Raw genomic sequence first — 26,055 nt, forward strand, 5'->3', positions numbered from 1 at the left:
CCTTTGTACTATTGCACTACTACAAGAAAGGCTAGAAATTACTGCAGCTACAGCAATTTCCACTGGCTTCTAGAACCCTTACTGAACACAAAAGGTCACTCACTTGGCAGAGGCGCCATTTAGGGAACACTTTAGATTTTCTCAATTAATACAAAGCAGAGACTAGTGATGGCCACCCTGGTACCTGTGCTGCCAGATCCCATAGATTTGATTCATGCAAACTTACATTTGTCTCAGCTGGACCAATGTAACTATGTAAAAATTGCTATACCTAAACTTCAGCTTTAATATTTGGTGTCACTTATAATGTACAGAGGTGACACTGGAAGTGTCATACTCTTTCTGGACTGACAGTTGATGGGTATGAGATTTATACCTGGAAATGCCGAGATTTTCGTTCAGCTCCCAGCACTGAATGGAGCAGTGGAGGAGTGAAGGAAAGTAACTACATGTAGCTAGGGATTGCAGAGTAAAGCAAACCAGTTCTTTGCAAGTTCTTTACCGTAAGCGGTGATATGGCTATTTAAAGATCATGCTTTTGCTACTTCAGTCATGTTTTTCTGCAGATAAGTAAGACATAGTGTACTCACGGCAAAGGTCTGTTGTTCTCCAGTCTACGCACACGCCGTGTATTCGGCAAAGGTGGCTGTATCCGGCAATGATATCACAGAAGTCTTGTCCATGGCAGCTGCTCTCCTGGCACAGGGAGAAGTAGGTGCTGGGTTGGATCTTGGAGTGGCATGCCTCAAATGTTTTGGAGAGCAGGATGTTACACTGGGGGCTGGAAGGATGGGTACAGACATCTTCTATTATAGGTTCACATACTCTACCCATATGGTCAGACAAGGTCCACTGCTTTATGAAAAGGTTACTGTCTCTAGTTACCGAGCCATCCCTTAGTGTGAAATCATTACCTGGGTTGTGGTCACATACACCTGTGCAAGGAATAAAAAAAAAATGAAATTTTCTTTAATATGATTTAACCAGAAGAGTGCAACATTACAGTAAACCTGCTCTAAACAAGTAGTAATTACAACACAGATAGTATCTTGAGGTATGTATATTTTGACAACACAAAGAAGCTCTTTCTGAGCCTCATAATTTCAAGCCTCCAGTCCAATCAGAGCTAAAGCCACATCCACCCGATTGTCATGCCTTTTCCAAGGCTGCGTTGGGTGGAAAAAGCAGTCCTCTAGTTGACTAGTGGAAGAGTTGATTTGAGCTGAGGTTAAGGCCTACGCAAACATTGTTATTGTTATAACAGGTAGTAAAGAAAGGTTCCTTAAGTTGGGATTTTAAACAGACCACAAGCAGTGATTGATATTAAATTTACAAGTTTATTCAGAAGTATAAATGACATGCAGTGCAAGGATAACCGTAGGGACCCATTACACTCCTTATACAAGAGGCTACAAGGATCTGAACCATAGGATAGACCTTCCTATGGTCATCTCTGGATATGCTGTCTTTAATGACTGAGTCTATCGAGTACTAAAGGAATACAGCTTTGGTTGGCTACACACCCCCCATAGGCTATAATCTCATGCAAAAGCTGAGATATGCTGCAGCTAACCCATTAAAGCGGAGGTTCACCCTAAATTTCATTTTTATTTTTTATCCGATTCCTTACCTTTGTAATGCCACATTTAGTGTTGTGTCAGTCATCCATTCCCCGCGGGAGTGGGCGTGTATTATCTTTTCCCTGACAAGCGCTATGTCTCCTGGGAGTGAGTGATGAGAATCCCAGGAGACGCGCTGTACTGTAATCCCGCGATATCTCTCGGGTCACGTGATTCGGCAACTGTGCAGTATTGACGGCGACGCTCGCCGTCAACACTGCACATGCGTGGGATAGAGCGGTGAATGCTGGGACGTCAGCATTCATCGTATCCCGGAAGGACATCCTGGTGGGCTTCAGAGTGCCCACAATCAAGATGGAAACGTCTATCTATGAATTTTATAAAGTATCGTTTGCGGGACAAAAACAATGCTGCGGCTACACGATTGGAACACACGAGTTGCCGATTACCAAAGGTAAGAGCGCCAGAAGGATCCAAAAAAAACGAAAACCCGAGGAACCCCCGCTTTAAGTAATCGAGTTTAATATATGGAACAATACTGGTCCATGATACCTTGGCTGGCATCCTTTTTGTTTAGCCCTGACGGATCACTTACTCTTCATCCCTTGAGTGTTTGTCTATTGTCAGTGGAATGTTTACACTTCGGATTTAAGTCTCAGCTTTTAAAGTTTTCAAGTCCGTATATTCCCTGAAGAAGATCTACACTGTATGTGTTTTTGAAACGCGTTGGAAGCTTTGTCGGTTGACAGCACACGGGGTTCTTTTTCAGCTTATATCTTTTCTCCATCCATGTGTTTTGTTTTCATTATCGGCAACTTTTGTCTTGTTGTATGTCATTTATACTTCTGAATAAACTTGCACATTTTATATCAATTACTGCTTGGGGTCCATTTAAAATCCCAACTTGAGGAACCTTTCTTTACTATATGTATCCGGGAGGGAACAAGCAGTCTAGTCAACTAGATGAGGTAAATTCTTTCCATAGTGTTATAACAGGTGTTCTTATATCTAAAAGGGAATGTTTTAGTATTTTTTATATTGGTTTGATTTACTGTATGTACTATAAATTAGCGTGTGATGTATTGTTTTTATGGTTTGTTTATGGGTGGAGTAGGACAGAAATGTTATTGTGAATTTATATTGCAATGACAATAAATTATCTATCTATCAATCTATCTATCTATCTATCTATCTATCTATCTATCTATCCATCTATCTATCTATCTATCTATCTATCTATCTATCTATCTATCTATCTATCAATCTATCTATCTATCTATCTATCTATGCAGTACTTACCACAAAGTCCTGATGTACTTGAAGAGAACACGTGGGGATTAAGCTGCAGCATAAACTCATTGATTGATGGTGTAAATGTCAACACAAATCCTAGTTTAGGAATCTTGACTTCATGTATGACAGCTCCATATACATCAATTTCAAACACACTGCTGTGATGTGGCACGGTGACTGATCTTCCATTGACAGATACCTTTAAAAAATAGTTAATTTTTTTTTTTAGAGGTTACAAACATAGATTTTTAATACATTTAATATTTTTTATAAATGCCACATTATTTGGTCTAAAACAGTGATCCCTTTTAAAAAATCTTAATTTATTGTAAGAATTGTAAAACCCATCAATACCCCTGTACACTTGAGGCTTGTTTACACCACAATGCCCACGTTCAGAGTACTCCACTTCACATGCATTTAAACGTGTTTGTAATGAGTTTGTGGTGTAATTTTTTTTCCTTTGCTACAAAAATCTATGTTTAGTATGAAAACACATTTTCCTTTTACATGCAGTACTTTTTTTTAAATACCTGTAACTGAACACAATGGTATGTTTGCCTTCGGAATGCGATTAAAAAAAAAATCCACACAACTGCATATGGTATAAACAAGCCCTTAAAAGTCTCCTAATAAGCGAATATGATCAGGGGTTTATATAAAGCAACATTTTTATAATATCAAGGATTAAGCCTCCCTCCAATTTGTGTTGTGCAAACACAAATGTGTTAGGCCTCGTACACACGGACGGACTGTCCGATGAAAACGGTCCGCCGGACCGTTTTCATCAGAAATGTCCGCTGCCGGATTTTGGTCTGATGGTTGTACACACCATCAAACCAAAATCCCCACATACAGGATACGCGGTGATGTGGCCGCGCCGTCGCCGCGACGATGACGCGGCGACGTGCGCGACCCTGGAAGGTCAATGCTTCCACGCATGCGTCGAATCACTTTGACGCATGCGAGGGCTTTCGGCCGAGCGGACATGTCCGGTAAGTCGTACAGACGACCGAACATGTCCGACGGACAGGCTTCCAGCGGACATGTTTCTTAGCATGCTAAGAAACATTTGTCCGCTGGAAACCTGTCTGATCCGCCGGAAAATTGTCCGGTCGGACGTACAGACTACCGAACATGTCTGCTGAAACTGGTCTGCGGACCAGTTTCAGCAGACATGTTCGGTCGTGTGTACGAGGTCTGAATGTAACACACTGCCATGCGTTAAGGTGTCCCACCTTGCAGGACACTCATGTTGAATGAGCTGACAACATACAATAATGCACAAAAAATAAGACATGTTCCCTTTTCTCTAAGGCAACGCACTGTAAGGTAGTGTTATTTTGTGTGTTAATGTGAGCTGCATTAAAGGCTATGCTCACCTTTTGTTAAAAAAATTATATTAAATGCACAAATAATAATAAATGCACAAATAATAATAAATGCACAATTAAAAAAAAAAAAAAAAAAAATTTTTTACTTTCTAAAACATCAGGGTTGCCATCAGGGGGGTATGGGCATTACACCTCTAAGGGCCCCCACAACCCCCCCCCCCCCAGCTTATCATCTTGCAGGAGAGAGAAGCCCCCCGTTTCTCTGCTCCAGGGGTGGCCTGCCTAAAGCTGTGTAAAGGCCCCCAAATATTGTGATGGCTGCCCTGTAAAACATATCCAATAAAAAAATGGAAAAAAAAATTCTTCAGTAATTTAGGGCAATCTGTATTCTGCTACATGATTTTGGTAAAAAAAAAAAAATGGTTAAGAAAATTAAATCACTTCTTAAGCCTCGTACACACGCACGTTTTCTCAGCCAGAAACAGCAAGAAAACTGCTGGCAGAGCTTTCTTGCCGAGTAACCCGAGCGTGTGTACCAGGCTTTGAGGTTTCTCGTCGAGAAAACTGCCCAGAATCTCGACGAGAAAAATAGAGAACCATCGTGATTCTCGGCAGTGTTTTCCTGCCGAGAAACCCGAGCGTGTGTATACTTACCTGTCGCCGTGGAAACCCGCGCATGCTCGAAATTACTTTGACGCATGCGCGGTAGCTTCCAAGGTATAGGTAGGGTGAAGCAAGATGGTGGCGACGGCATCGAATGTGACGAGCGCATGCTCGTCGTAGTCGATGACTTTACTGCGTTCGTGTCATTCAAAAGAACGGCGGTTCTTTTGAATCGTACGTGTGTACACTCGGCCGGCAAGAACATTTTGCAAGGAATCTCGTCAGGAAAAACAACGTTTTTTTCCTGACGAGAATCCCGGCCGTGTGTACAGGGCTTCAGACACTTATGACGGGTGTCTGCATAGTGAGATTTTCCTCTATTCCTGTTCTGGTGCTAAAAGAAAATTTGGGATTTCCTTTAACTTTCTCTTTCAGTGACAATGATCACCAGGTCACCCTAGCAGGGACACAGAAAGCAATGAAAGAAATTATAACCCTTCCCACTCTATTCAAATACAAAAAAAAAAAGTGTTGTTTGTACGTACACTTCTAATCAATAGTGCTACCAACACCACACCTACACATTCATAATAATACAACACAAAAAAACATGAACATGCACTCGTAGAAACTGGCAATAATCCATTTAATCTAAGTTGTCGTAGTAAAGCAATGTTTTCCTTAGCGCTTTGTAAGACATTATTTTCTGGCTGTTTGGGATATTTTGTGCAGTGCATCATTATTTAGCAGAGATTACTCACTTGCTGCAGTCACCCTGCCAGAGGTCGCAGGGAAGTCAGCAAGTTCTGTATGATGTTATATTGGGTGCTGTGTGTTGAGCAACAGCCCCTCTAAGATTCTTTATTATGTAACAAGATAACGTTACATGTCCCGGACTCAATAAAAACCTGCAAACCGGAGACTTCTGACTACAGTCTGTGAGTTATTGCTAAATCCCAATTTAGTTCACTTAAAGGAAAACACTTTTGTTAACAAAAAAAAATGGCTACACAAGCCATATTAGAATTTATTGTTATTAAAAATTACCTGTGCATTTTATTCTGCAGTTATTGTAATTTTCTAAAACTGTCAAAATAATGAAGCTGTACTCAAGTATAAGCAAATAATGTGTAAATACAAGATGAAAACTTGGTGTGCTTTGTGTATTTCTTCCATGTCTGTGCAGTAATCCAGTGTGACACTTTGTTATTTTACAGGTGCTTCCTCTAATAAAAAACAGTTGCTGTTGCTCTCTCTCCTTGTGCAGGGTGACTGGTCTTGTCTCCGCCCCCTCCTGTCGTTTTCTGCAGGCAGCCTGCAGTAGGTGTGGCCTGCTGAGTCCCTCCCACAGCTCTGTTGTCTGCACAGGCTATGTACAGCACAGTGATGATGTCATCCCGCAGGGATGTGGTCCCAAGGGAGGGGGTGAGCACGCTGACTAACCACCAGCCAGAATGGCTCGGATGATGGGGGCAAGCTTACTGAGGAGTAACAGGAAGTGAGAAATTCAGACAAAGAAAAAAAACATTTGGAAGGGAATCGAAGGAAAAGTTTAGTGAACCAACAATGCACTAGCTTAAAGGAACCTATTTAGAAAATAAAAAATGAACCTTTACAACCCCTTTAAATTGATGGGTTTACTTCCACTTTAAAGAGGAAGTAACCCTCTCTAAAAAAAATAGCATACTAGCTCATTATGAATTACTTACCTGAGATGGAAGCCCCCGCAGCAGTCCTCGTTCCCCTCCTCCGTCGCTGCCATCTCTCCCGGAGTGACTTCCGGGTATCGCAGCTCCGGTGCTGTGACTGGCACGGGAGCCGTCAGTCACGGCACGATCGCCATTGGAAATGGCACGCTCAGTGCGCCTGTGCCTTTGTCTATGATGCATGCGCTGTAGACATCGGTGCCTGTCCTTTCTCCAAATATCTCCTAAACCTTTTAGGCTTGGGAGATATTTCTTGCACCTACAGGTAAGCCTTAATCTAGGCTTACCTGTAGGTTAAAGTGGTTGTAATGGGTTTACAACCACTTTAATCACCCACTTGTTACTTGATTAACTAAATGCAGATGTCCATCAAATGAGATGATAGCACACATGGTGAGACTTCACTAGAAAGAGTATTTCTATTTATAGTTTTGTATATTCAGTCCTGAGATTTACACAGCTCTACCACACAGCTCAGCCCCAGAATGGACAGTGAAAAGAGAAGCAGCACACTGATGAGCTCATCTCTCTGATGCCCCGTACACACGTCCGAGGAACTCGACGTGCCAAACACATCGAGTTCCTCGTCGAGTTCGGTGTTGAAGCCGCCGAGGATCTCGGCGAGCCAACTTTCCTCATTGAACAACGAGGAAATAGAGAACATGTTCTCTATTTGGCCCGACGAGTTCCTCGTCAGCTTCCTCGGCGAAAAGTGTACACACGACCGAGTTTCTCGGCAGAATCCAGCTCCGATCGAGTTTCTTGTTGAATTCTGCCGAGAAACTCGGTGGTGTGTATGGGGCCTGACACTCTTTTCTCTCTCCTGTCTTCATGCTTCCTCCTTTTTCTGCTTCTCCCTCCCTCATAGTTCGAACTAACCTGTACAGGAAATACAAGCTGCTGATACCAAGCCATATTCAGAGATTTAGGCTCCATTCATAGTTGTGTGACTTGTCATGGGACTTTGAACAAGACAAGTTGCATGACAAGTTGTTGCCTTCCTTTTCAATGGGGCCCGTTAAGTAACAGCGATTTTGAAAAGGAGCCTGCGCTACTTTGGTGTGATTTTTGATGTAACTTAGATCCATTGAGTATAATGTTAGGTCAGAGTCGCACGGAAAGTCGCGCTAGTGCGAATGGAGCCTTATGCCGCATACAGACGATCGGACATTCTGACATCAAAACCGTGGATTTTTATCCGACCGATGTTCGCTCAAACTTGTCTTGCATACACACGATCACACAAATGTTGTCAGAAATTGCGAACGTCAAGAATGCGGTGACGCACAACGATGAGCCGAGAAAAATGAAGTTCAATGATTCCGAGGCAATGAATTGTGTACACATGGTCGGAATTTCCGACAACAACTTTTGTTGTCGGAAAATTTGAGAACCAGCTCTCAAATTTTTGTTGTCGGAAATTCCGACAGCAAATCTACGATGGAGCCTACACACGGTCGGATTTTCCGACAACAAGCTCACATCGAACATTTGTTGTTGGAAATTCTGACCGTGTGTATGCGCCATTACACTGTTTGGCATTAAAACAAATACATTCAATAATGAATGAATGATTATCTGCATTCATTTTGCATTTTTTTATCTGCTTGGATTTCAGATTAAAACGCACAAGAAGAGAATAACTCATTAAAATGTTTTAAAGATACGGGCCTCTTAAAGATATATTCAAATCTTGACATATTTCTGTAAAGGCAACCTTGGCCATGACCTATGCTTTGGTAGCACTTGGTGCCTCTTTTATATCTTTGCTTTAAGTTTTGTTAAGAATTAATTTTTTGGTTGGCTTTTTTAGTATGCTGTCCTGGAAATCTCACTACTACTATACCTGCATGTTGTTGAACAGTGTTACTTCTTCCTGATCCTGCTTCACTTTCACAGAATTCATGCAGGTCTGATGGCTCAGTGAACTGCATTCACCGTTCTGTAAAATGACTTCCACATTGTTCATTTTGTCATCAAACAACACGTAAGAGCAATTACTGATGAGTTTAAAGTTTAGACCATCAAAGGTTACAATGTGTCTGTTGGAACTTCCCTTGCAGGTACCTGGAAAGGGAACCAGAAAAAAAAGTTTAATGCAAATATTCAGCCAAAGAGTAAAGGTACAACTAAAGGCTCCTGTATAAAAATCTAAACAGGTCCCAAATTAGGTTATTATGTGATGCACAACTGTCATAGTAAACAAGGTAAACAAAAAACCTTCCTTACCCTTTAGAGCCCATTCACACAGGGGCAACACGACTTTGGGAGGCAACTTGGACACGACTTGAGTATGAATCCTCAGGCAACTTACAAGGCAACTTCAAGTTGCCTCCAGGACAGTACAAGGCAACATCAAGTTGCCTCCAGGACAGGAGGCTTTCCAGTGGTCAATCAAACAACAATCAGCTCTGTGGGTGGGAGGGGTTTGCCTAAGAAATGTATGTTATCTTCCTGTATTGTTGCTTCAGTTAAGACAGTGGAACCCTCCAAACCTCATCACATAGTGGGTTAATAGTGTGGTTAAATTTCACTAACAGTTGGACGGTCTTAAGGGGCATTAAACACCAGGAGTGCATTACATACAGAGTGCAAAGTTCGGGGGTGCACTACAAAGAGAGTGCAGAGTTCAGCCTTCTTCCACAGACACTTACATCTAAATCCTACTTTAACCCATCTTCAGCTCTGACCTCTCCAGCCATGCACCCCCCTTCCTTAAAAGCTCCACCATCATCCACATATCTTACTTTTGTTGCTGTATTAAGCTGAATCACCCAACCGGCCCTAGTACCTCCACTGTAGGTGACTTCTGTGTTTACAGGTGATAGTGGTAGGCAAGAGAGCTTCAGTTCAGTGAGTTTCAGCTAAAAAAAAGCCATGACTCGTACCTACTGGTGCTTTTTTTTTATTACTACCTTTCTAAACAAGTGAATTATTTATGGTTATGGGGAGGAGGGTGTTATTAGCTCTTTTTCCCTAAAGGGGTGGGATTGGGGAACTAGTAAATGCTGGAGGTGAGAGTGCAAATCTTGAACTTCCCAGCTTCTATCGAGTTTCCAGTCTAATTCCCTGCTTTGTTTACTATCATGGCTTTATTGGTTTCATGACCTCTGGAGATTGTCCAGAATGTATAGATTGAAAAGGCATAAAGGGCAGGTTATAAAGGCTGGCTTTTCCCAGTTTCTCTGTGGCTGACACAGGGATTTTTGTTAAAATTTTGTTTGCTGTTATTATTGGGTATACTGTATATGCTGTTTTACTAACTGTATAAAGCAGTGGCATTGCCTGTATGAGCTTGATACACAATTCTTATTGGGCAAGGTCCTCTTTGATTGATATTTGTTCTTACTCATGTTTATGCTTGTAATGAGCCATGTTTCTTCCAAAGGGTTCACCAAAAAATTGCCATTGCATTTGTTACTGAATGTGTGTTTTACTTTACGTTCTCTTTTCAACAGTTTAGTATAGCTACCCTTCACAAGTGAATAAATGGTACTCATTGTCGTTTCATGACGCCCTGGACAAAACCATTAAATGTATAGACAGTGCACTTTAATAAAGAGGCAGTATTACTGGAATCCATTGGCCTTGCTGGCACAATATATTATGAGTACAGAACAGTAGAATCAGCAGAATGTATGTAAGAATGTAGGAGTTACTGACATCCTTGATGACATCGAGCGTAGCACTGCAAATGGTGCCAAGAATTTTGAATAACTCTTTTGTCTAAACAGAGCTTTCAATATTTCATAATATGGGATTTTTGGCCTTGGTGGTGCCAGTATTTTATTCAGAATGGTGCTGAATGAGATTCTATATAATCAGGTTAGCACTAGGTTTATTAGGGGGAGGAGGCAAAGTGTTAATATACAAGCCAAAGACTGTTGTAATAGAAAAATATCAGTATCTTTCCTAAACTGTCACCTGAGTAAGAAATACGTTATTAATACTTTGCTTGGTAAAATGTCACCTTACCAATGATGCTCCACCTCCTATTAAAACAAAATGCAAAGAATACAGGAACCTAATGACCTTCAACATACAAGTTTAGGCACTTCTGGTCATACAAAAAGTAAGAAAGCTAGATAAAATAAGTGCTTGAATATAATTATATATTATATATATATATATATATATATATATATATATATATATATATAGTGAACCTGTCAGCCATTTTATACTTTTAATAACAGTCCTACCATAAGCTAGCCATACATTATACAATTTTCTTGTTCAATTTCCTTAAAATGTTCCTTCATTTGTGTCAGGGGTGTCAAACTCAATTTCATCGTGGGCCGCATCAGCATTATGATTGCCCTCAAAAGGGCCGGATGCATCTGTAAGATTAGATGTCCAGCACATTCCCTCCCCTTACATTAGATGTCAAGAGCCACCCCACTATCAGAAGTTGAGTCCCCCACTCTTCCTTACATTACAGTGCACCCCCCTTTTCTTATGCTGCTGCTGGGAAGAAGCTGGATGCATTGCTTGAAAGCAGAAAATAAGGGTCTGGAATAGGACCAGAGGGGGGCTGGAGCTCTCCTGCAGCTGTGAGGGCCATATGAAATGGCCTGTAGGGCCGAATTCGGCCCGCGGCCCTTGTGTTTGACACCTGTGATTTATGTAGTACAAGGGCCTGCATGATTGCATTCAGATTGAAAGTGTTTGGGGTTGGCCTTATATTATATGGTTTTGGTAAATCTAAAGAAAATGTATTCAAGTAAATTGTATAATGTATGGCCAGCCTCAAGCTGGATACACACTATAACATTTTCTGTAGATTTTTTTTTTCCTTCAGATTTACTAAAACCATATAATATAAGATCAAACCTTAAAAGTTTCCATTTGTATGCAATCAAGCAGGCCCTTTACACTACATGGTTATGGTAAATCTAAAGTAAATCAGACAACAAAAGTTGTATAGTTTGTATAGGGTCTAAGGCCTGGTTCACACCAATGCATTTTTAGTGCTTTTTGCATTTTGCAGATTTGCACTGCAGAACATGTTCACTAGAAAACCATGATAAATGAACTGTAGTGCAAATCTGCAAAATGCAAAAAGCACAAAAAATGCCTAGGTGTGAATCAGGCCTAGGAGGAAGCTCTCCAAGAAACGGGAGTAAGCAAACTCTGGTGCAGCTGTGCGTGATATTCAATCAGCTTCTAACTTTAACTTGTTCAGTTAAAGTGAATATAAACCCTCCATACACCAAGTTAAGTAAACAGATGATACACAGGGATTAACCAAATCTCCCTACATAGGTTTTATATTTATATCTGCTGTCTTCACATTTATATACTGTTTAGAAAGTTGAGATCCTATTAGGAGATGTTCTCTTCCTGTTTAACACAAAGTGTGATGTCTGGGCATACAGCCAAGATAGATAAAATTGCTGATTGGAGGAAAGGCACACACCCCCTCTTATCATAGGCAGAGACTCTCAGAGCTGTTTTGTAATAGGAGCTGCTCTCTGCTAATCTATTTTAGCAACCTCCTTTGACAAAAGATTGACAAAAGATTCAGGCTGCTGTTGTCTAAAAAGTCAAAAAATATGTCAGGAGTTCTCAGGCTGATAACAGAGGAACTGTGCAGAAGAGAGCTATAAGACTTGGATCACCTGGAAGCTGATTGGTTTCTATGTAGAACTGCACCAGATTTAGCACGCTCCAGTTTTAGTAAATCAACACCTAGGTGTACATGGTTATGCCATGACTAGTTCAGTTTTCAAGATGCCATTTTGCCTAGGGGTATCCTAACCTTGAATCACATAGTCCTGTATGAAGAAAATGAGTCTTACTTAAAGCAGTTGTAAATCCTCTAATATACCCAGTGAATAGCTTCAGGTAACACACAGAGATAAAAAAATCCTCCTACATAAGTTTTACGTGTTTATCTGCAGCCATCTCTTCCCTGCATTCCAAAAGTGCGGATTTGTGATAAAATCCTTCTGCATATGTGAGGAACAGAGAGGAGGAGATGAAGAGCTGCAGTTACCCTGTGTGAGAGCTAATTGGAGGAACTCCCTCCACACACTGCGCAGAAACAAAGTAAGGATGCAGAGCTGTATTCTGAATAGACAAGCTGTGCTCTGAGCTCCCTTCCCCATCACAAATGTATCTCATGTGTCGATAAAACTTCTTAGAAGTAACTAATGCTGATAAACGAGGCACCAGAGAGAAACAACACTTAGAGCTTTGGAGAGAGATAAGTAAACACTACAGATGTAGTACTGCTATGTGCTTAGTTCAGATTTCATGACTGAGGTTAACAACCACTTTAAAGTACATCATTTTACTTTTTTGGACCCATAGGAAAATGTAATTGTGTTTCCTGTTCCAGAGACATCCATTGGAAGATGTCTGGTGACAACAGTAAACAAGTTTCAGTTGTAACATAATTTAAATATAAAATAACCCATGAAATGGGCTTCCTCCAGCACTGCAGGGATTACATGTTCCTTTTGTCTACAAGGAACAAAAAATTTAACTATACTCACTTTATCACTCTCTTCCCCAGTGGCAGGAGCTCTTTCCCACTCCCTGATGCTCCAGGTTGTATAGTGGGCATTCAGCATCTTCCCTTACAATGCAGGACTGCAGGTCCTGCATTGTATATGATGATGTTAGTGTGCCCGAGTCTAATAAAAATGTGCAGTTTCAAAACCCCACTTAGGTTACCAACCTAGAGCAGTGTTTATAACTGACTCCAACTAGTCAGGCCAGATTGGTTTCTTAGTATGAGCAATAGCTGATATCAAGCATACAGACGCTACTGCATTGTCTGGGCAGAAAGCACAGCATGCATGAATAAGAAGCAGTTATGGTTGATCTTATTCGGCAGGTGCAGCAATCACTGCTGGTGCCCTGACCTTATAAGAGACAAAGATGAACACTTACATGGGCACACCCAGCGGCAGCCACACGTCTCTTCAACTTTAATGGCAGGCAGGTTATTGTCACATATTGGTTTTGGGATCTTCATGCAGTTCACTCTGTGACTTTCTAGACTGGTGGAACCATCTGGCAGGCATCTGACAGTATGACACTGGTCTGAAAGGATCCAACTTTCTCCGGCCTAGAAGAGGAAGAAGATATTTAATGAACCATCAAATGCACCTTCAAAACAAAAGCTGCAGATAAAAAAATTCAACTCAGGCCGTGCCAAATAAAATAAAATTCTACAAAAAATAATGCTTGTTTTGTTTTGTTTAAGGCAGTGGTCATCAACCCACTAACAGGCCAGGTTTTATGTATTACCTTGGGGAGATGCAGTCTAGAATACTGCAATCACTGAGCAGCAAATTATATCACCTGTGATGTATTTCAGTTATCTTGCAAACCTGGCCTGTTAGTGGGCCCCGAGGACAGGGTTGATGACCACTGGAAGGAATACTTACCCAGGAACATGGACACGACCTCAATGTCATCATGCACATGCTACACTTACTGGTCCTGCGTTGTGATTAATGATGTCAAAGCAGGGGTAGTGATATAACCCAAAATAATCTGCCTTGAAGGACTGTCACTACCGAAAAAAGTGGGGAGGAAGACCACAGGAGTGTGAAGTAAGATAAGTATTCCTCTCTAATTGATCTTCCTCTAACACAATGAGAATATATTCTGCATTTGCTGGGGGACCACATTTAATTGTTGTCTATCTATCTATCTATCTATCTATCTATCTATCTATCTATCTATCTATCTATCTATCTATCTATCCATCTATCTATCCAAGTACATAACCTTAAGCCTGCCATAGACAGTGCGATTTTCTTTCCTGTAACTCTTGAACGATTCCCCCCCATCAACACAGTCAGAAATATTGTGTTCCCCCCAGCAGGGGGAGAGAAGATCTGTCACCCCACCAGTTAGAACACACAGTGATTATTGCCAGCGGCTATAGCTGCTGGTAATAATCACATGAATAGTCCGATAGGCTACCTGCACCCAAGTTGATCGCTCGATCAACTTGGGTATAAACAACCTGCCCATAAATGGTTCGAATATCAACCGGTCCCTGCTGAACCGGCCGAGATTCAAATCGTCTATGGCAGGCTTTAGCCATAGCAAACTGTTAAACTGTTATGGGACCTAGCAGGGCCGATCCGCCCTATAGGCTCACTATGCAAGCCGCTTAGGGCCCCACAAAGCTGCGGAGGGCCCCCAAATTACTAGAGGCCCCACCTGGTGAGAAGTCATTTTCGGCCCCTCACCCCGCTTCTCAACTCACTGGCTGCATGGGAGAAGAGGTAAGAAGTCAGCACCCCCCTCTTCTCAATTTAATGTAAGATGTCATTTCCGACAGCAGAACACCCCCCCCCCCTCGCTTCTCAACTTTAATGTGACATGTCATTTTGCTTAGGGCCCCAGGGAGGTCAGGATCGGCATTGGGATCTAGCCACATTTTTTTTCTGACTATACAGTATTTCATGCAGCTAGAAACACTCAGGAAGTTCTTCTGGAAATTAATTGTAAATATAGTTTGGTAACCTCTGGAAAATGCTATGTAAGTATGGCAGGACCCTATAGTTTTAGGTGGCCCTATAACAAAATGTTAGATCTTTGCAGCTGTCAACAGTGTCAGACTGGTAAATATTATCCTAGCTTCTAATCTTGTTTAACACAAGATGATGAAAATGCTAGTTGCCTGGCTGGCATGCTGATAAAAAGACCCCAATGTTGACCTGGATCAAGTATGGAGATCATACACATGAATATACTCTGACTTAAAGTGGAGTTCCACCCATTTTTTTTATGTTTGTCTGTGCTGCATGCCCTAATCTCATAGTGTTCAGAATGGACAATTTTTATTTATTTTGTTGCTTGTAAATACCTTTATTTTGTAGTCCTTCATTACTTCCTCCTTCTTATTAGCCTAGGCTATTAAGTCACAGGGCTATTCGCAAGGGTTTCTGGGATAGGTCTCATGTATCCCAGTAGTCCTTGCAAATAAACCTGTCTGAAACCTATTACATTGCTTGTGCAGCACTGAGCATGTGCGAGATCTGCAAGGCTGAAATCCAGGAAGTCATACAGTCTGGCTTCATGATGCCCACACTTAAGATGGCCACAGTTTATTTCTAGATTATAAACTAACTAAATGCTCTAACAACCTAACAAAACGGACCTTAGTTTACAGACTAACTTTACTAGACTACATTAAGCTTGTGTATTACAGGGGTATTTATATTTAAAAAGTGAAATTGTGGGTGGAACTCCCCTTTAATTTGTTGTAAACTCCTTATCTTGTCCATCACTGTCTGTCACCGACAGTACTAAAGCCAGAGATAGTCAAGAAGTTAGCATTTTCAGAAGAAGTTTAGTGGCAACTTACATGTTACAGTTTTTTTTCAAATAAAGACACATAAGGGGAAATTTACTAAAACTGATGCGCACAGAATCCGGTGCAGCTGTGCATGGTAGCCAATCAGATTCTAACTTCAGTTTGTTCAATTAAGCTTTGACAATAAAACCTAGAAGCTGATTGGTTACTATGCAGAGCTACATTAGTAAATCTCACCCATCGCAATCTCAAAGTACCTTTCTCTGATTTCCATCGTCATCAGTGCACACTTTGATGGAGTCTGAAAAAAAAAAAAGAATAATAATTATATTATATCTAAAGGTAACTTAGTGAATAAAGAGAAAACAATTGATTCTACCAGCATATTCCAGCAGTGTTGTGATAGAAAGCTCACTCCCAACAGTTCATTTTTTACTTTGTGTGCTATATTTTTACTTAAAGGGGTTATAAACCCTTGAGGTTTGAAAAACCTTTTGTAGTGCACCAGCCGCCCCCCCAGAGCCCCCCTTTTACTTACCTGAATCCGATCGTTCCAGCAATGGGGACCAGCCCAGCCGCTGTTTCAGGTCTTCATTGGATAGATTGGTAGCAGAAGGAGCTATTGGCTCCCGCTGCTGACAGTCAAATCCAGTGACACGGGAGCTGGGGGCGGGGCCTACTCCTGCTGTCTCTGTCAATGGACACAGCAGGACTCAGGAGCGCACCCGCACAAGTGCCCCGATGGAATGCAGCTCTCCATGTGGGCACTCGAGAAGAGGAGGAGCGCCTCTGAGGGACCCCAGAAGAAGAGGATCAGGGTCACCCTGTGGTGATCAGACCTAGGTCCCTGATCCTGGCGCGCGTGCCCGGCGGGCGCGATCACCGATGGGCACCCGCGATCGCTCGTTACAGAGCGAGAACCGGGAGATGTGTGTGTAAACACACAGCTCCTGGTCCTGTCAGGGGGGGAAATGACTTATCGCCTGTTCATACAATGTATGAACAGCGATTTGTCATTTCCCCAAGTCAGTCCACCCCCCCTTCAGTTAGAACACACCCAGGGAACATACTTAACCCTTTCCTCGCCCCCTAGTGTTAACCCCTTCCCTGCCAGTGGCATTTTTATAGTAATCAATGCATTTTTATAGCACTGATTGCTATAAAAATGCCAATGGTCCCAAAAATGTGTCAAAAGTGTCCGAAGTGTCCGCCATAATGTCGCAGTACCGATAAAAATCGCTGATCGCCCCCATTACTAGTAAAAAAAAAATATTAATAAAAATGCCATAAAACTATCCCCTATTTTGTAAACGCTAAAACTTTTGCGCAAACCAATCAATAAACGTTAATTGCCATATTTTTTTACGAAAAATATGTAGAAGAATACGTATCGGCCTAAACTGAGAAATTTTTTTTTTTTTTTATATATTTTTTGGGATATTTATTATAGCAAAAAGTAAAAAATATTCATTTTTTTCAAAATTGGCGCTCTATTTTTGTTTATAGCACAAAAACTCAAAACCGCAGAGGTGATCAAATACCACCAAAAGAAAGCTCTATTTGTGGGAAAAAAAGGACGCCAATTTTGTTTGGAAGCCACGTCGCACGACCAATTGTCAGTTAAAGCGACGCAGTGCCGAATCGCAAAAAATTGGCCCGGTCATTGAGCAGCAATATGGTCCGGGGCTGAAGTAGGTAACTATTTTTTTTTTTATAATTCTCCTTTAACAGCTTCAATACAGGGCATTTTCATCCCCTTCCTGCCCAGACCAATTTTTAGTTTTCAGCGCTATCGCACTTTGAATGACTTGAATTGCGTGGTCATGCAACACTGTACCCAAATAAAATCTTTATGTTTTTTTCCCCTAAAAATATAGCTTTCGTTTGGTGGTATTTGATCACCTTTGCAGGATATATTTTTTGCGCCCCGCTGAGGAAGTTCAATTGACCGTAACGCGTACGGGGGTTTCTAGCAGCCGTTCATGATGTCACCCGCTCTGCTGTCAGGCCCACGTTTTTACTACATGCTGTGTATGCCTATCTGCTTGTAAGTAGTTTGAATTTAAATAAATGCCGATGCCTTTTTTAACAAACGGTGAGCACTTAGATCATTCCCTCTGTTTCCTATGCATATACTCTGCCTGCTGGGCCTAGAGAAATACTAGCTGTCTCTGAGGAGTTTTAAAGCAACCTGTATAAAGGAGGATTTCTTATGAGGATTTGGTCGATCTGGTTATCTGCTTGTTTTGACTACCTGGTAATTCAGGGGTCTGTTTCTGGAGGTGAGACTCACCGTGAGAGTACCTAGAGAGCCTTGGGTGGAGGGACTGTCACCTTTTGTGGATCTTCTCACTGGTGGATTATCTCTTACGGACTCTTTCACTTGTTACATGCTTATCACCTAATATTCATTTACACTTACGGTAATTGTTTTATGGACTTCACTGATGATTATTATTATTAATTACCGTGATGTTTCACGCTTAGATTTTATTTCATTATTTCTTCGTTTTACACTTTGCGCTGCACTTTTTTTCGTTTTATCTTTGTCACTGGAATTTGTGTTATTATTTTAGTGTTCAGCTTGCATAAGAAGGAAGGGGGGGGGGGGGGGTTCTATTTTTGTAATATTTTTGCGCTGATTGCATCTTCTGTTTTTTATAAACAAAAAAAGAGCTACAATTTTGAAAAAAAACACAATATTTTTTACTTTTTGATTTAATAAATATCACAATTTAAAAAAAAAAAAATGTCCTCAGTTTAGGCCGATACGTATTCTTCTACATATTTTTGGTAAAAAAAAAATAGCTTAATAAACGTTTATTGATTGGTTTGCGCAAAAGTTATAGCATCTACAAAATAAGGGATAGATTTATGGCATTTTTTTTTTTTTTTTTACTAGTAAAAGGTTTGTTACTGTTGATAACGAGTTGTGACGAGGAACCATATACATGAATACGATATCTTGAAAGCCACATCTTCAATCTCAGCTGTTCAGACAGTTTTTTTCTTTAAATTCTAGATTGAGGTAAACCTATACACAGATCAGTTACCTGCAGAATAGGTCTAATATCACCCTTAATGTCCAAAAACAGGCCTTTATTGGGCATTGTATACACATCGCTAGACTTACCAGAGCACAGCTTGTTTATAAAGTCATTTCCCAGCAGGAGAATAGTTGGCAGGTCATCAAAAAGTTGCAGCTTTGTGATTTTGTTGATAGCAGAGGGCCCAGCTAGGATGGATAATTCATGCTCGTCATAGCGGGATCCAACTCCGATTGGGAAAACAGATATTCCTGGATAAAAAAAAGAGAAGTCAGGGATAATTTTAGACCTGTGGTTTAACATGACAAACAAGCCAAAACAATACATGCATAATTTTGATTAGTCTCATCTTTGCACTTTTGACTAATGCAAGCAACAAGCTTGAGAGAGAGAGAGAGAGAGAGAGAGAGAGAGAGAGAGAGAGAGAGAGAGAGAGAGAGAGAGAGAGAGAGAGATTTTCAAATGTCCTGTGTACGTAGCATTAGAAGCTATGTGTTAATTGCTGTCTGTGTGAGGATTGCCACATTTCCTCCAAACACTTTAGTGGCCCACAGCACGTTTTTTTTTAAGGGGGAACTATGTGGATTTTGGTGTAAAGCGGAACTCTGGTGTAAGGGGGTTTCTGCTCACCAAAGCCCCCATCTGCATCCTTAAACCAGGGTTCCCAAAGCCCTATTTACATTAGAGTCCACAGAGCACCCCTTACATCTGAGTCCCCCTTACCTTAGTGTACTCAATTGCTAGGAGGCAGGAGAGATAAGGGAGGGAGGGGGAGACTTCAGTCACATACAGTGGATGATGAGCTCACTCACCTTTGGATGGAGGCCCAGGCATCAGCACCTTTTATCCATGATGTATCTGCAAGCTGTTGGCAGATACATCATGCCAACAGCTGGCATGATGTTGGCATGATGTATCTGAGACACAGCACACTGGGTTTTGGAGTGTAGATGGGCAGACCCAGAGGGGTAGAGGCAGGAGGAGCAGATTGAGTCCTCTCTCCTCTCAGGTCTGTGCAAGTGGGGGGGAACTGTGGTGGCTGTGGGAAGTGTGAGGGAGAGTCTCACAACACTCAGCTTAGACAACTAAAGCCAGCCCTCCAGATGGTCGGAAACCCTAGTGATTGGGGTGTGCCCAAGCACGCCTGGCACATGTACACCTAAAACAACTACTGCATTACATAATTTTAATAGTCCCAGATTAAGGAGGCTATGGTATACACTAGGTGTTACGGACCAGAGAAAGAGTTTGGACCCTTCTTTGTTGCTTCTTGCTGCTGGTCCTTATACATGCATTCTGTCCTGCCATAGTTCCACCCAGCAAGAGTCCCTCTCTGGCACTGGCAGGAACTCCAAGGACACTTATAGACAATTTCATTAAATGCCCTACCACATCTTACCATTAACCAACCCATTTACTCACACCCTCTGCGCCCTACCACATCTTACCATTAACCAACCCATTTACTCACACCCTCTGTGTCCTACCACATCTTACCATTAACCAACCCATTTACTCACACCCTCTGTGCCCTACCACATCTTACCATTAACCAACCCATTTACTCACACCCTCTGTGTCCTACCAAATCTTACCATTAACCAACCCATTTACTCCACCTGCGCCCTCATACCAATGCCCCTTACATAATTGATGTGTTGTAACCAGCACTGATTGACCAAAGTAAATGTCTCGCCCATAAATTAGACCTGTTTTTCTACAAATACAAAAAAGGTAAAGCAAAGAAACTTTTGCTAGAATCCTTGTAAATCTTCACCCCTCCGATGCCAGTCACATGATGAATACCTCTCCATTGATTATATAGTTTTACTAAAGGCCAGTATCAAAGTTCAGAGAGAGTAAGAGAATTGGCCTGACTAAGCTGGTAATTTCAGTTTTCTAAGCTCTTTCAGTAGTGTCTATGGCACCATTTCTATAGCACTATTTTGCCTCTACAGGCGGTCCCCTAGTTACAAACATCCGACTTACAAACGAAGAGAGGCAACAGGAAGTGAGAGGAAATCTACCCCTAGGAAGGGAAATTCACTCTGTAAGAGATATTATGGGAAACTGGTACCTCCACTGAGGCTTTACCACAACAACCCAACATTTTCAAAACCCAATTGTCATTGGGACAGGAAGTGAGGTGAAATCTTCTGGGCACAGACAGTAAAACAAATGTTACAGGGGTGTGAACCCTTCCCTATGCTATCCAAAAAGCTTAACAATCATTTTTCTGGCTGGAGCTACACCTAAAAAATGTACCTGTTCCGACTTACAAACAGACTTACAAACAGATTCAACTTAAGAACAAACCTACAGACCCTATCTTGTTTGTAACCTGGGGACCGCCTGTACTGTTAAAAAATGTAGAAGAAATATTTTTAGACTATAGGTCTTGTATACATAGACATCTGTTTGTGTTCTGCCTGCTTTTCTCGCCATAAAAGCAAATGCAAATGGGAATGCATAAACAGCTTAAGGCTACTAGAAACAGGAAGGGAAGGTCCTCTTCAGTCCTTACCACAAGAATGATATTGTGAGTCCTCTGTAGCAACTGTGTCTCTAAGGAAACTGCCTAATTTAATATGCCTTCTTTCCTCAAACATCAACCAATCTTCCAGTGTGTATATGCAGGAGAAAGTTGGGGATCATGAGATAAGCAAAGATCTAGGGCCGGATTCAGAAAGAGATACGATGGCGTATCTCCTGATACACCGTCGTATCTGAGTTTGGCCGGTCGTATCTATGCGACTGATTCAGAGAATCAGTTACGCATAGATATCCCTAAGATCCGCCAGGTGAAAGTGTCTTACACCGTCAGACTGCAATTTCAGGCTGGCCGCTAGGTGGCGCTTCCGTATCTTTTACACAAGGAATATGCAAATGAGGATTTACGACGATTCAGAAACGAACGACTGGCCGGCGCTTTTTTTTTACGTCGTTTGCGTTCGGCTTTTTCCGGCTTATAGTTACTCCTGCTATATGAGGGGTAGCTAATGTTAAGTATGGCCGTCGTTCCCGCGCCGAGTTTTGAATATTTTACATCGTTTGCATAAGTTGTTCGCGAATACGGCTGGACGTAATTTACGTTCACGTCAAAACCAATGACGTCCTTGCAACGTCATTTAGAGCAATGCACACTGGGATATTTTATGGACGGCCCATACGCCAATGTATCTGAATCCAGCCCTAATCCAGTGTTTTACAAACCCTGGATTAAAATACCTGGGGCAAAAGTCCCACCATTCCTTACCATATTAAAAAGCCTTTAAACCAGGGATCCCCAAACTACGGCCCTCCAGCTGTTGTAGAACTACACATCCCATGAGGCATTGTAACACACTGACATTCACAGACATGACTAGGCATGATGGGAATGTAGTTCCTGAACAACTGGAGAGCCGTAGTTTGAAGACCCATGCTTTAAACCCTACAGACTGCAGAATGGGTATGTCCACCACTGACCACATACAATCTGAAGGAATCTGGGGAAAAGGTTAGGAGCTGCAGATAACTTCTGACTTGTATTTTTAGTGCATTTGTGGGAATAATTCCTTGTTAAGGAGTAAAATAAAGAGGTCAGAATATTACTGTTTGCTGTAGCCGAGCTGGCTGCATCATTAACTTGATCATCTGATTTGTCAGCAACAAGGATAATTGCGATCTTAGATGAGAGAGGTCTTGCTCCATGCACTTCCGAAATCACACTCTGGACTGCATATTGCAGTGCATCTCCTATAGAATATAAAAAGAAAGAAAGAAAATTATTTAATAAAAATGTTTTTAAATGTTAATGTCCACCACTGTGTTGATAACTGTGATCATTCACTATGTCTTAAATCCTCTAGTTATGTAAAATTTTAATACAGAAATGTGTGTGGCATTCATCCAATGAGTTTTATTAATGGGCCCCTATGTATAAATGCATAGGAAAATAAATAAAAATGAAATTACAAAAATGTGTGAGCAATCTATTGAACCAACATTGAATGAAAAAAATTGAATAAATTCATAAATGTCTCTGTCAAAGAAAACAGAGACATGTATGAGAAAAATAGAGACATTTATACGTTTTTTTGTTTATTTGTTTCTTTCATTTGATGTTGGATCTATTGATTTGCTCACAAAATGTTGTAATTTCATTTTTATTTATTTTCATATGCATTTATTTATATATGATGGAGGTAATATTGGTTTGATTTTAAACTAGAGCAGGGATCTCCAAACTTTCCAAACAAATGGCCAGTTTAGTGTCCTTCAGACTTGAGGGGGGGCTGGGAGTAGAAAATGCCATTCTGTCAATGAGAGTAAGCAATAGCCCATTATTTATTGTTATTTTAATAGGGAGAAAGGTGCCCTAACATTGGTATTGGTGGCCCATCATTGGTATCAGTTGGGTGAATTTTACCCCATAATTGGTTTTAGTGCGAGGAATAGTGCTCCATCATTGGTATAAGTGGAATGAATAATGCCCATTACTGGCGTCAGTGGCAGGAAAAGTGCCCCATTGTTGATATTAGTAGGGAGAATAGTTCCTTATCATTGGTATTAGTGGGCGGAATAGTGCTCCATCATTGGTATTAGTGGGCGGAATAGTGCTCCATCATTGGTATTAGTGGGAGGAATAGTTCTCTGTCATTTGTATTAGTGAGCCATGATTGGTATGAGTTGGGTGAATTTTGCCCCATCATTTGTTTTAATGGAAGGAATAGTGCCCCATCATTAATATTAGTAGGGGGAATTAAGCCCCATCAATGGTATTAGTGGGAGGAATAATGCTACATTCGTATTTATGGGAGGAATAGTGCCCCATCATTGGTATTCATGGTAGGAATAGTGCTCCATCGTTGGTATTAGTTAAGGGAATAGTGCCCCGTCATTGGTATTAGTAGGAGGAATAGTGCCCATTATTGGTGTCATTGGGAGGAATTTTGCCCCATCATTAGCATCAGTTGGAGAAGTAGTGCCCCAAGAGCCAGATAAAAGCAAGCAATGTGCCACATCCAGCCCTCAGACCACAGTTTGGAGACCTCTGCACTAAATAGCGCCATGCCTTGTGTTATTCAATTTTCATTGAACAAGATGAGAGTGGCTGCTGAGGTTTTAAAATAAGAATATAGCAGCTCACAAGACTTACGTTTTTAGACCCTTATGTATATTATGGAGAACCAAGCCACATAGATTTTAGCACATTGGACTATGTGCGTTAAAACTTAACAGTATACATGGGCCATTACATTTTGTTACATCAAAAAAAAGGGTGTTAGAAAGTATGCTAGCTCTCCTGCAAAACAGACAGAAGAGGGTGGGTTCTGTGTGCTGGTAGGGTGGGTTTCACCCGACTCCCAGCCTCCAAGTGTTAATGGATACATTCATTTTGCAGGGCACAGAACTGGCTGCAATATGCCTGAAAACTGTCAGCCAAGTGACTGTAGTGTGAACACACCTTAATATAGAATGCACCTTGTTATAGTCATTGAAGCCCTGTACACACGGGCAAGAATCTCGTCAGGAATAAAACGTTGTTTTCCCTGACGAGATTCTTGGCAAGAATCTCTTGCCGCCCGAGTGTACAGACTCTTGTTTCAAAAGAACCACGGTTCTCTTGAAAGGAAAGAACGTGGTGAAGTCATCGCGTACAACGAGCATGCGCTCGTCACATTCAATGCCGTGGCCACCATCTTGCTGCACCCTACCTATGCCTAGGAAGCATGCATCAAAGTCGTTTCGAGCATGCGCGGGTTTCCATGGCAACAGGTAAGTATACACACTCTCAGGTTTCTCGGCGAGAATCTCACGACGAGAAAAATAGAGAACATGTTCTCTATTTTTCTCGTCAAGATTCTGGGCAGATTTCCAGATGAGAAACCTGAAAGCCTCGTACACACGCTCGGTTTACTCGGCAAGAAAGCTCTGCCAGCAATTTTCTTGCTGGTCCTTGCTGAGAAAAACGAACGTGTGTACGAGGCTTTAGAGTAAACCATCCTATCACAATCACCTGTAGGTTTAGTGGTTTGCCTGGAATTAAGAATAAAAAACCTACCACTTTGAACTATTTTTTTTTTCTACCAAAAGGTGCAATGGAAATTCCCATTCAACATCTAGTTTATGTAGCATTATTATCTGCACTGGAAAAAAATAAGCTGTACAAAACATGTAAATCACTTTAATTTAGCATTTCAGTCATTTGCCAACCCATTAAGTCTTGCTTACAGATGTTTTACACTTGGCGTCCTCTATGTGCTCCATAAAACTGAATTAGACTCTTTAATGACATGTTTTAAATGAATATATATCACTTTGGCTTTAGCTTAATACATAAAAATGCACTTTTTAAGCACTACAGAATTCCAATATCTCAGAAGAGTATTGCTGCTGCTGTTAGTAAACTTGCCAATAGATAATGGAATGCTGATTTTTCTTCTCTTGCTAAAGTACGTCCTTTGCTCCTAATTGGCGGCATTATATAGATACCATGATCTACAGATTACTTTGTATTAAGAAGTTATAAGGCTGTTAAAGGGAAACTATAATAGGCTTCATTTTTTAAAGTTTATAAACGGATGTGTTATAACCTTTTTTTTTTTTATTTGTAAAAAATCGAAATTTTACAATGTAACTATTTATTACGGGGTGGATCCATGGCACTTTATTCCTAAAAAGCACAGCACGGCTTGTAAGGTTTTTGGCAGACTATGTTAATTACATTTTTCAGATGATTTTATTTCTTCCAGGGGGACAGTGGCCTTTCTTTACGACAATTAGTTCTATTTGTAGCACAACAGATGTAAAGGAGAACCTTCAAAGAGCATAGGACAGTGATGGCGAACCTTTTTGAGCCCGAGTGTCCAAACCGCGATGCAAAACCAACTTATTTCTTTCAAAGTGCCAACACAGAATTAAAACTGTAAATTTTGCTTCCGGAGAAGGGGGAGGGGGGCCTGGGGGGGACATCACAGAAAGTCGGCTCTGCCTCACTCCTTGTCAGAGTCATAGCAGCTCCAGTTCCTGACAGAGGAGAAGAAGGCTCTGGAACATGGTAAGTGCAGAGGACAGCCGAGCAGAGCACACTCCTGCCCGCCTCAATACAGCTCAGCCATGCTTTCATCTCTGCCTGCATTTTCTTGTCAAATGTGGCGGGCTGCAGGAGGAGGGCGGGTTACAGCGATACTGATTAGCTGAGACGCGGTGGTGGGCGGAGCA

At 41.3% G+C, this 26,055-nt stretch overlaps 1 protein-coding gene across 1 annotated transcript in view; it reads right to left on the bottom strand.

The window, feature by feature from the left end:
* The window catches only part of VWF (von Willebrand factor), a 234,591-nt gene that overhangs the window by 85,460 nt on the left and 123,076 nt on the right, over positions 1-26,055 (bottom strand). Inside the window, exons 31-37 of the mRNA XM_040345153.1 lie at positions 22,444-22,587; positions 18,936-19,100; positions 16,060-16,103; positions 13,417-13,594; positions 8,363-8,583; positions 2,880-3,072; positions 591-935 (exon numbers count right to left, since the gene is read on the bottom strand). Of these exons, the coding sequence (XP_040201087.1) occupies positions 591-935; positions 2,880-3,072; positions 8,363-8,583; positions 13,417-13,594; positions 16,060-16,103; positions 18,936-19,100; positions 22,444-22,587 (1,290 nt within the window). The remainder of the gene's footprint in view (positions 1-590; positions 936-2,879; positions 3,073-8,362; positions 8,584-13,416; positions 13,595-16,059; positions 16,104-18,935; positions 19,101-22,443; positions 22,588-26,055) is intronic.

Source organism: Rana temporaria, chromosome 3 (genome assembly GCF_905171775.1).
Source record: "Rana temporaria chromosome 3, aRanTem1.1, whole genome shotgun sequence".
NCBI classification, from domain to species: domain Eukaryota; kingdom Metazoa; phylum Chordata; class Amphibia; order Anura; family Ranidae; genus Rana; species Rana temporaria.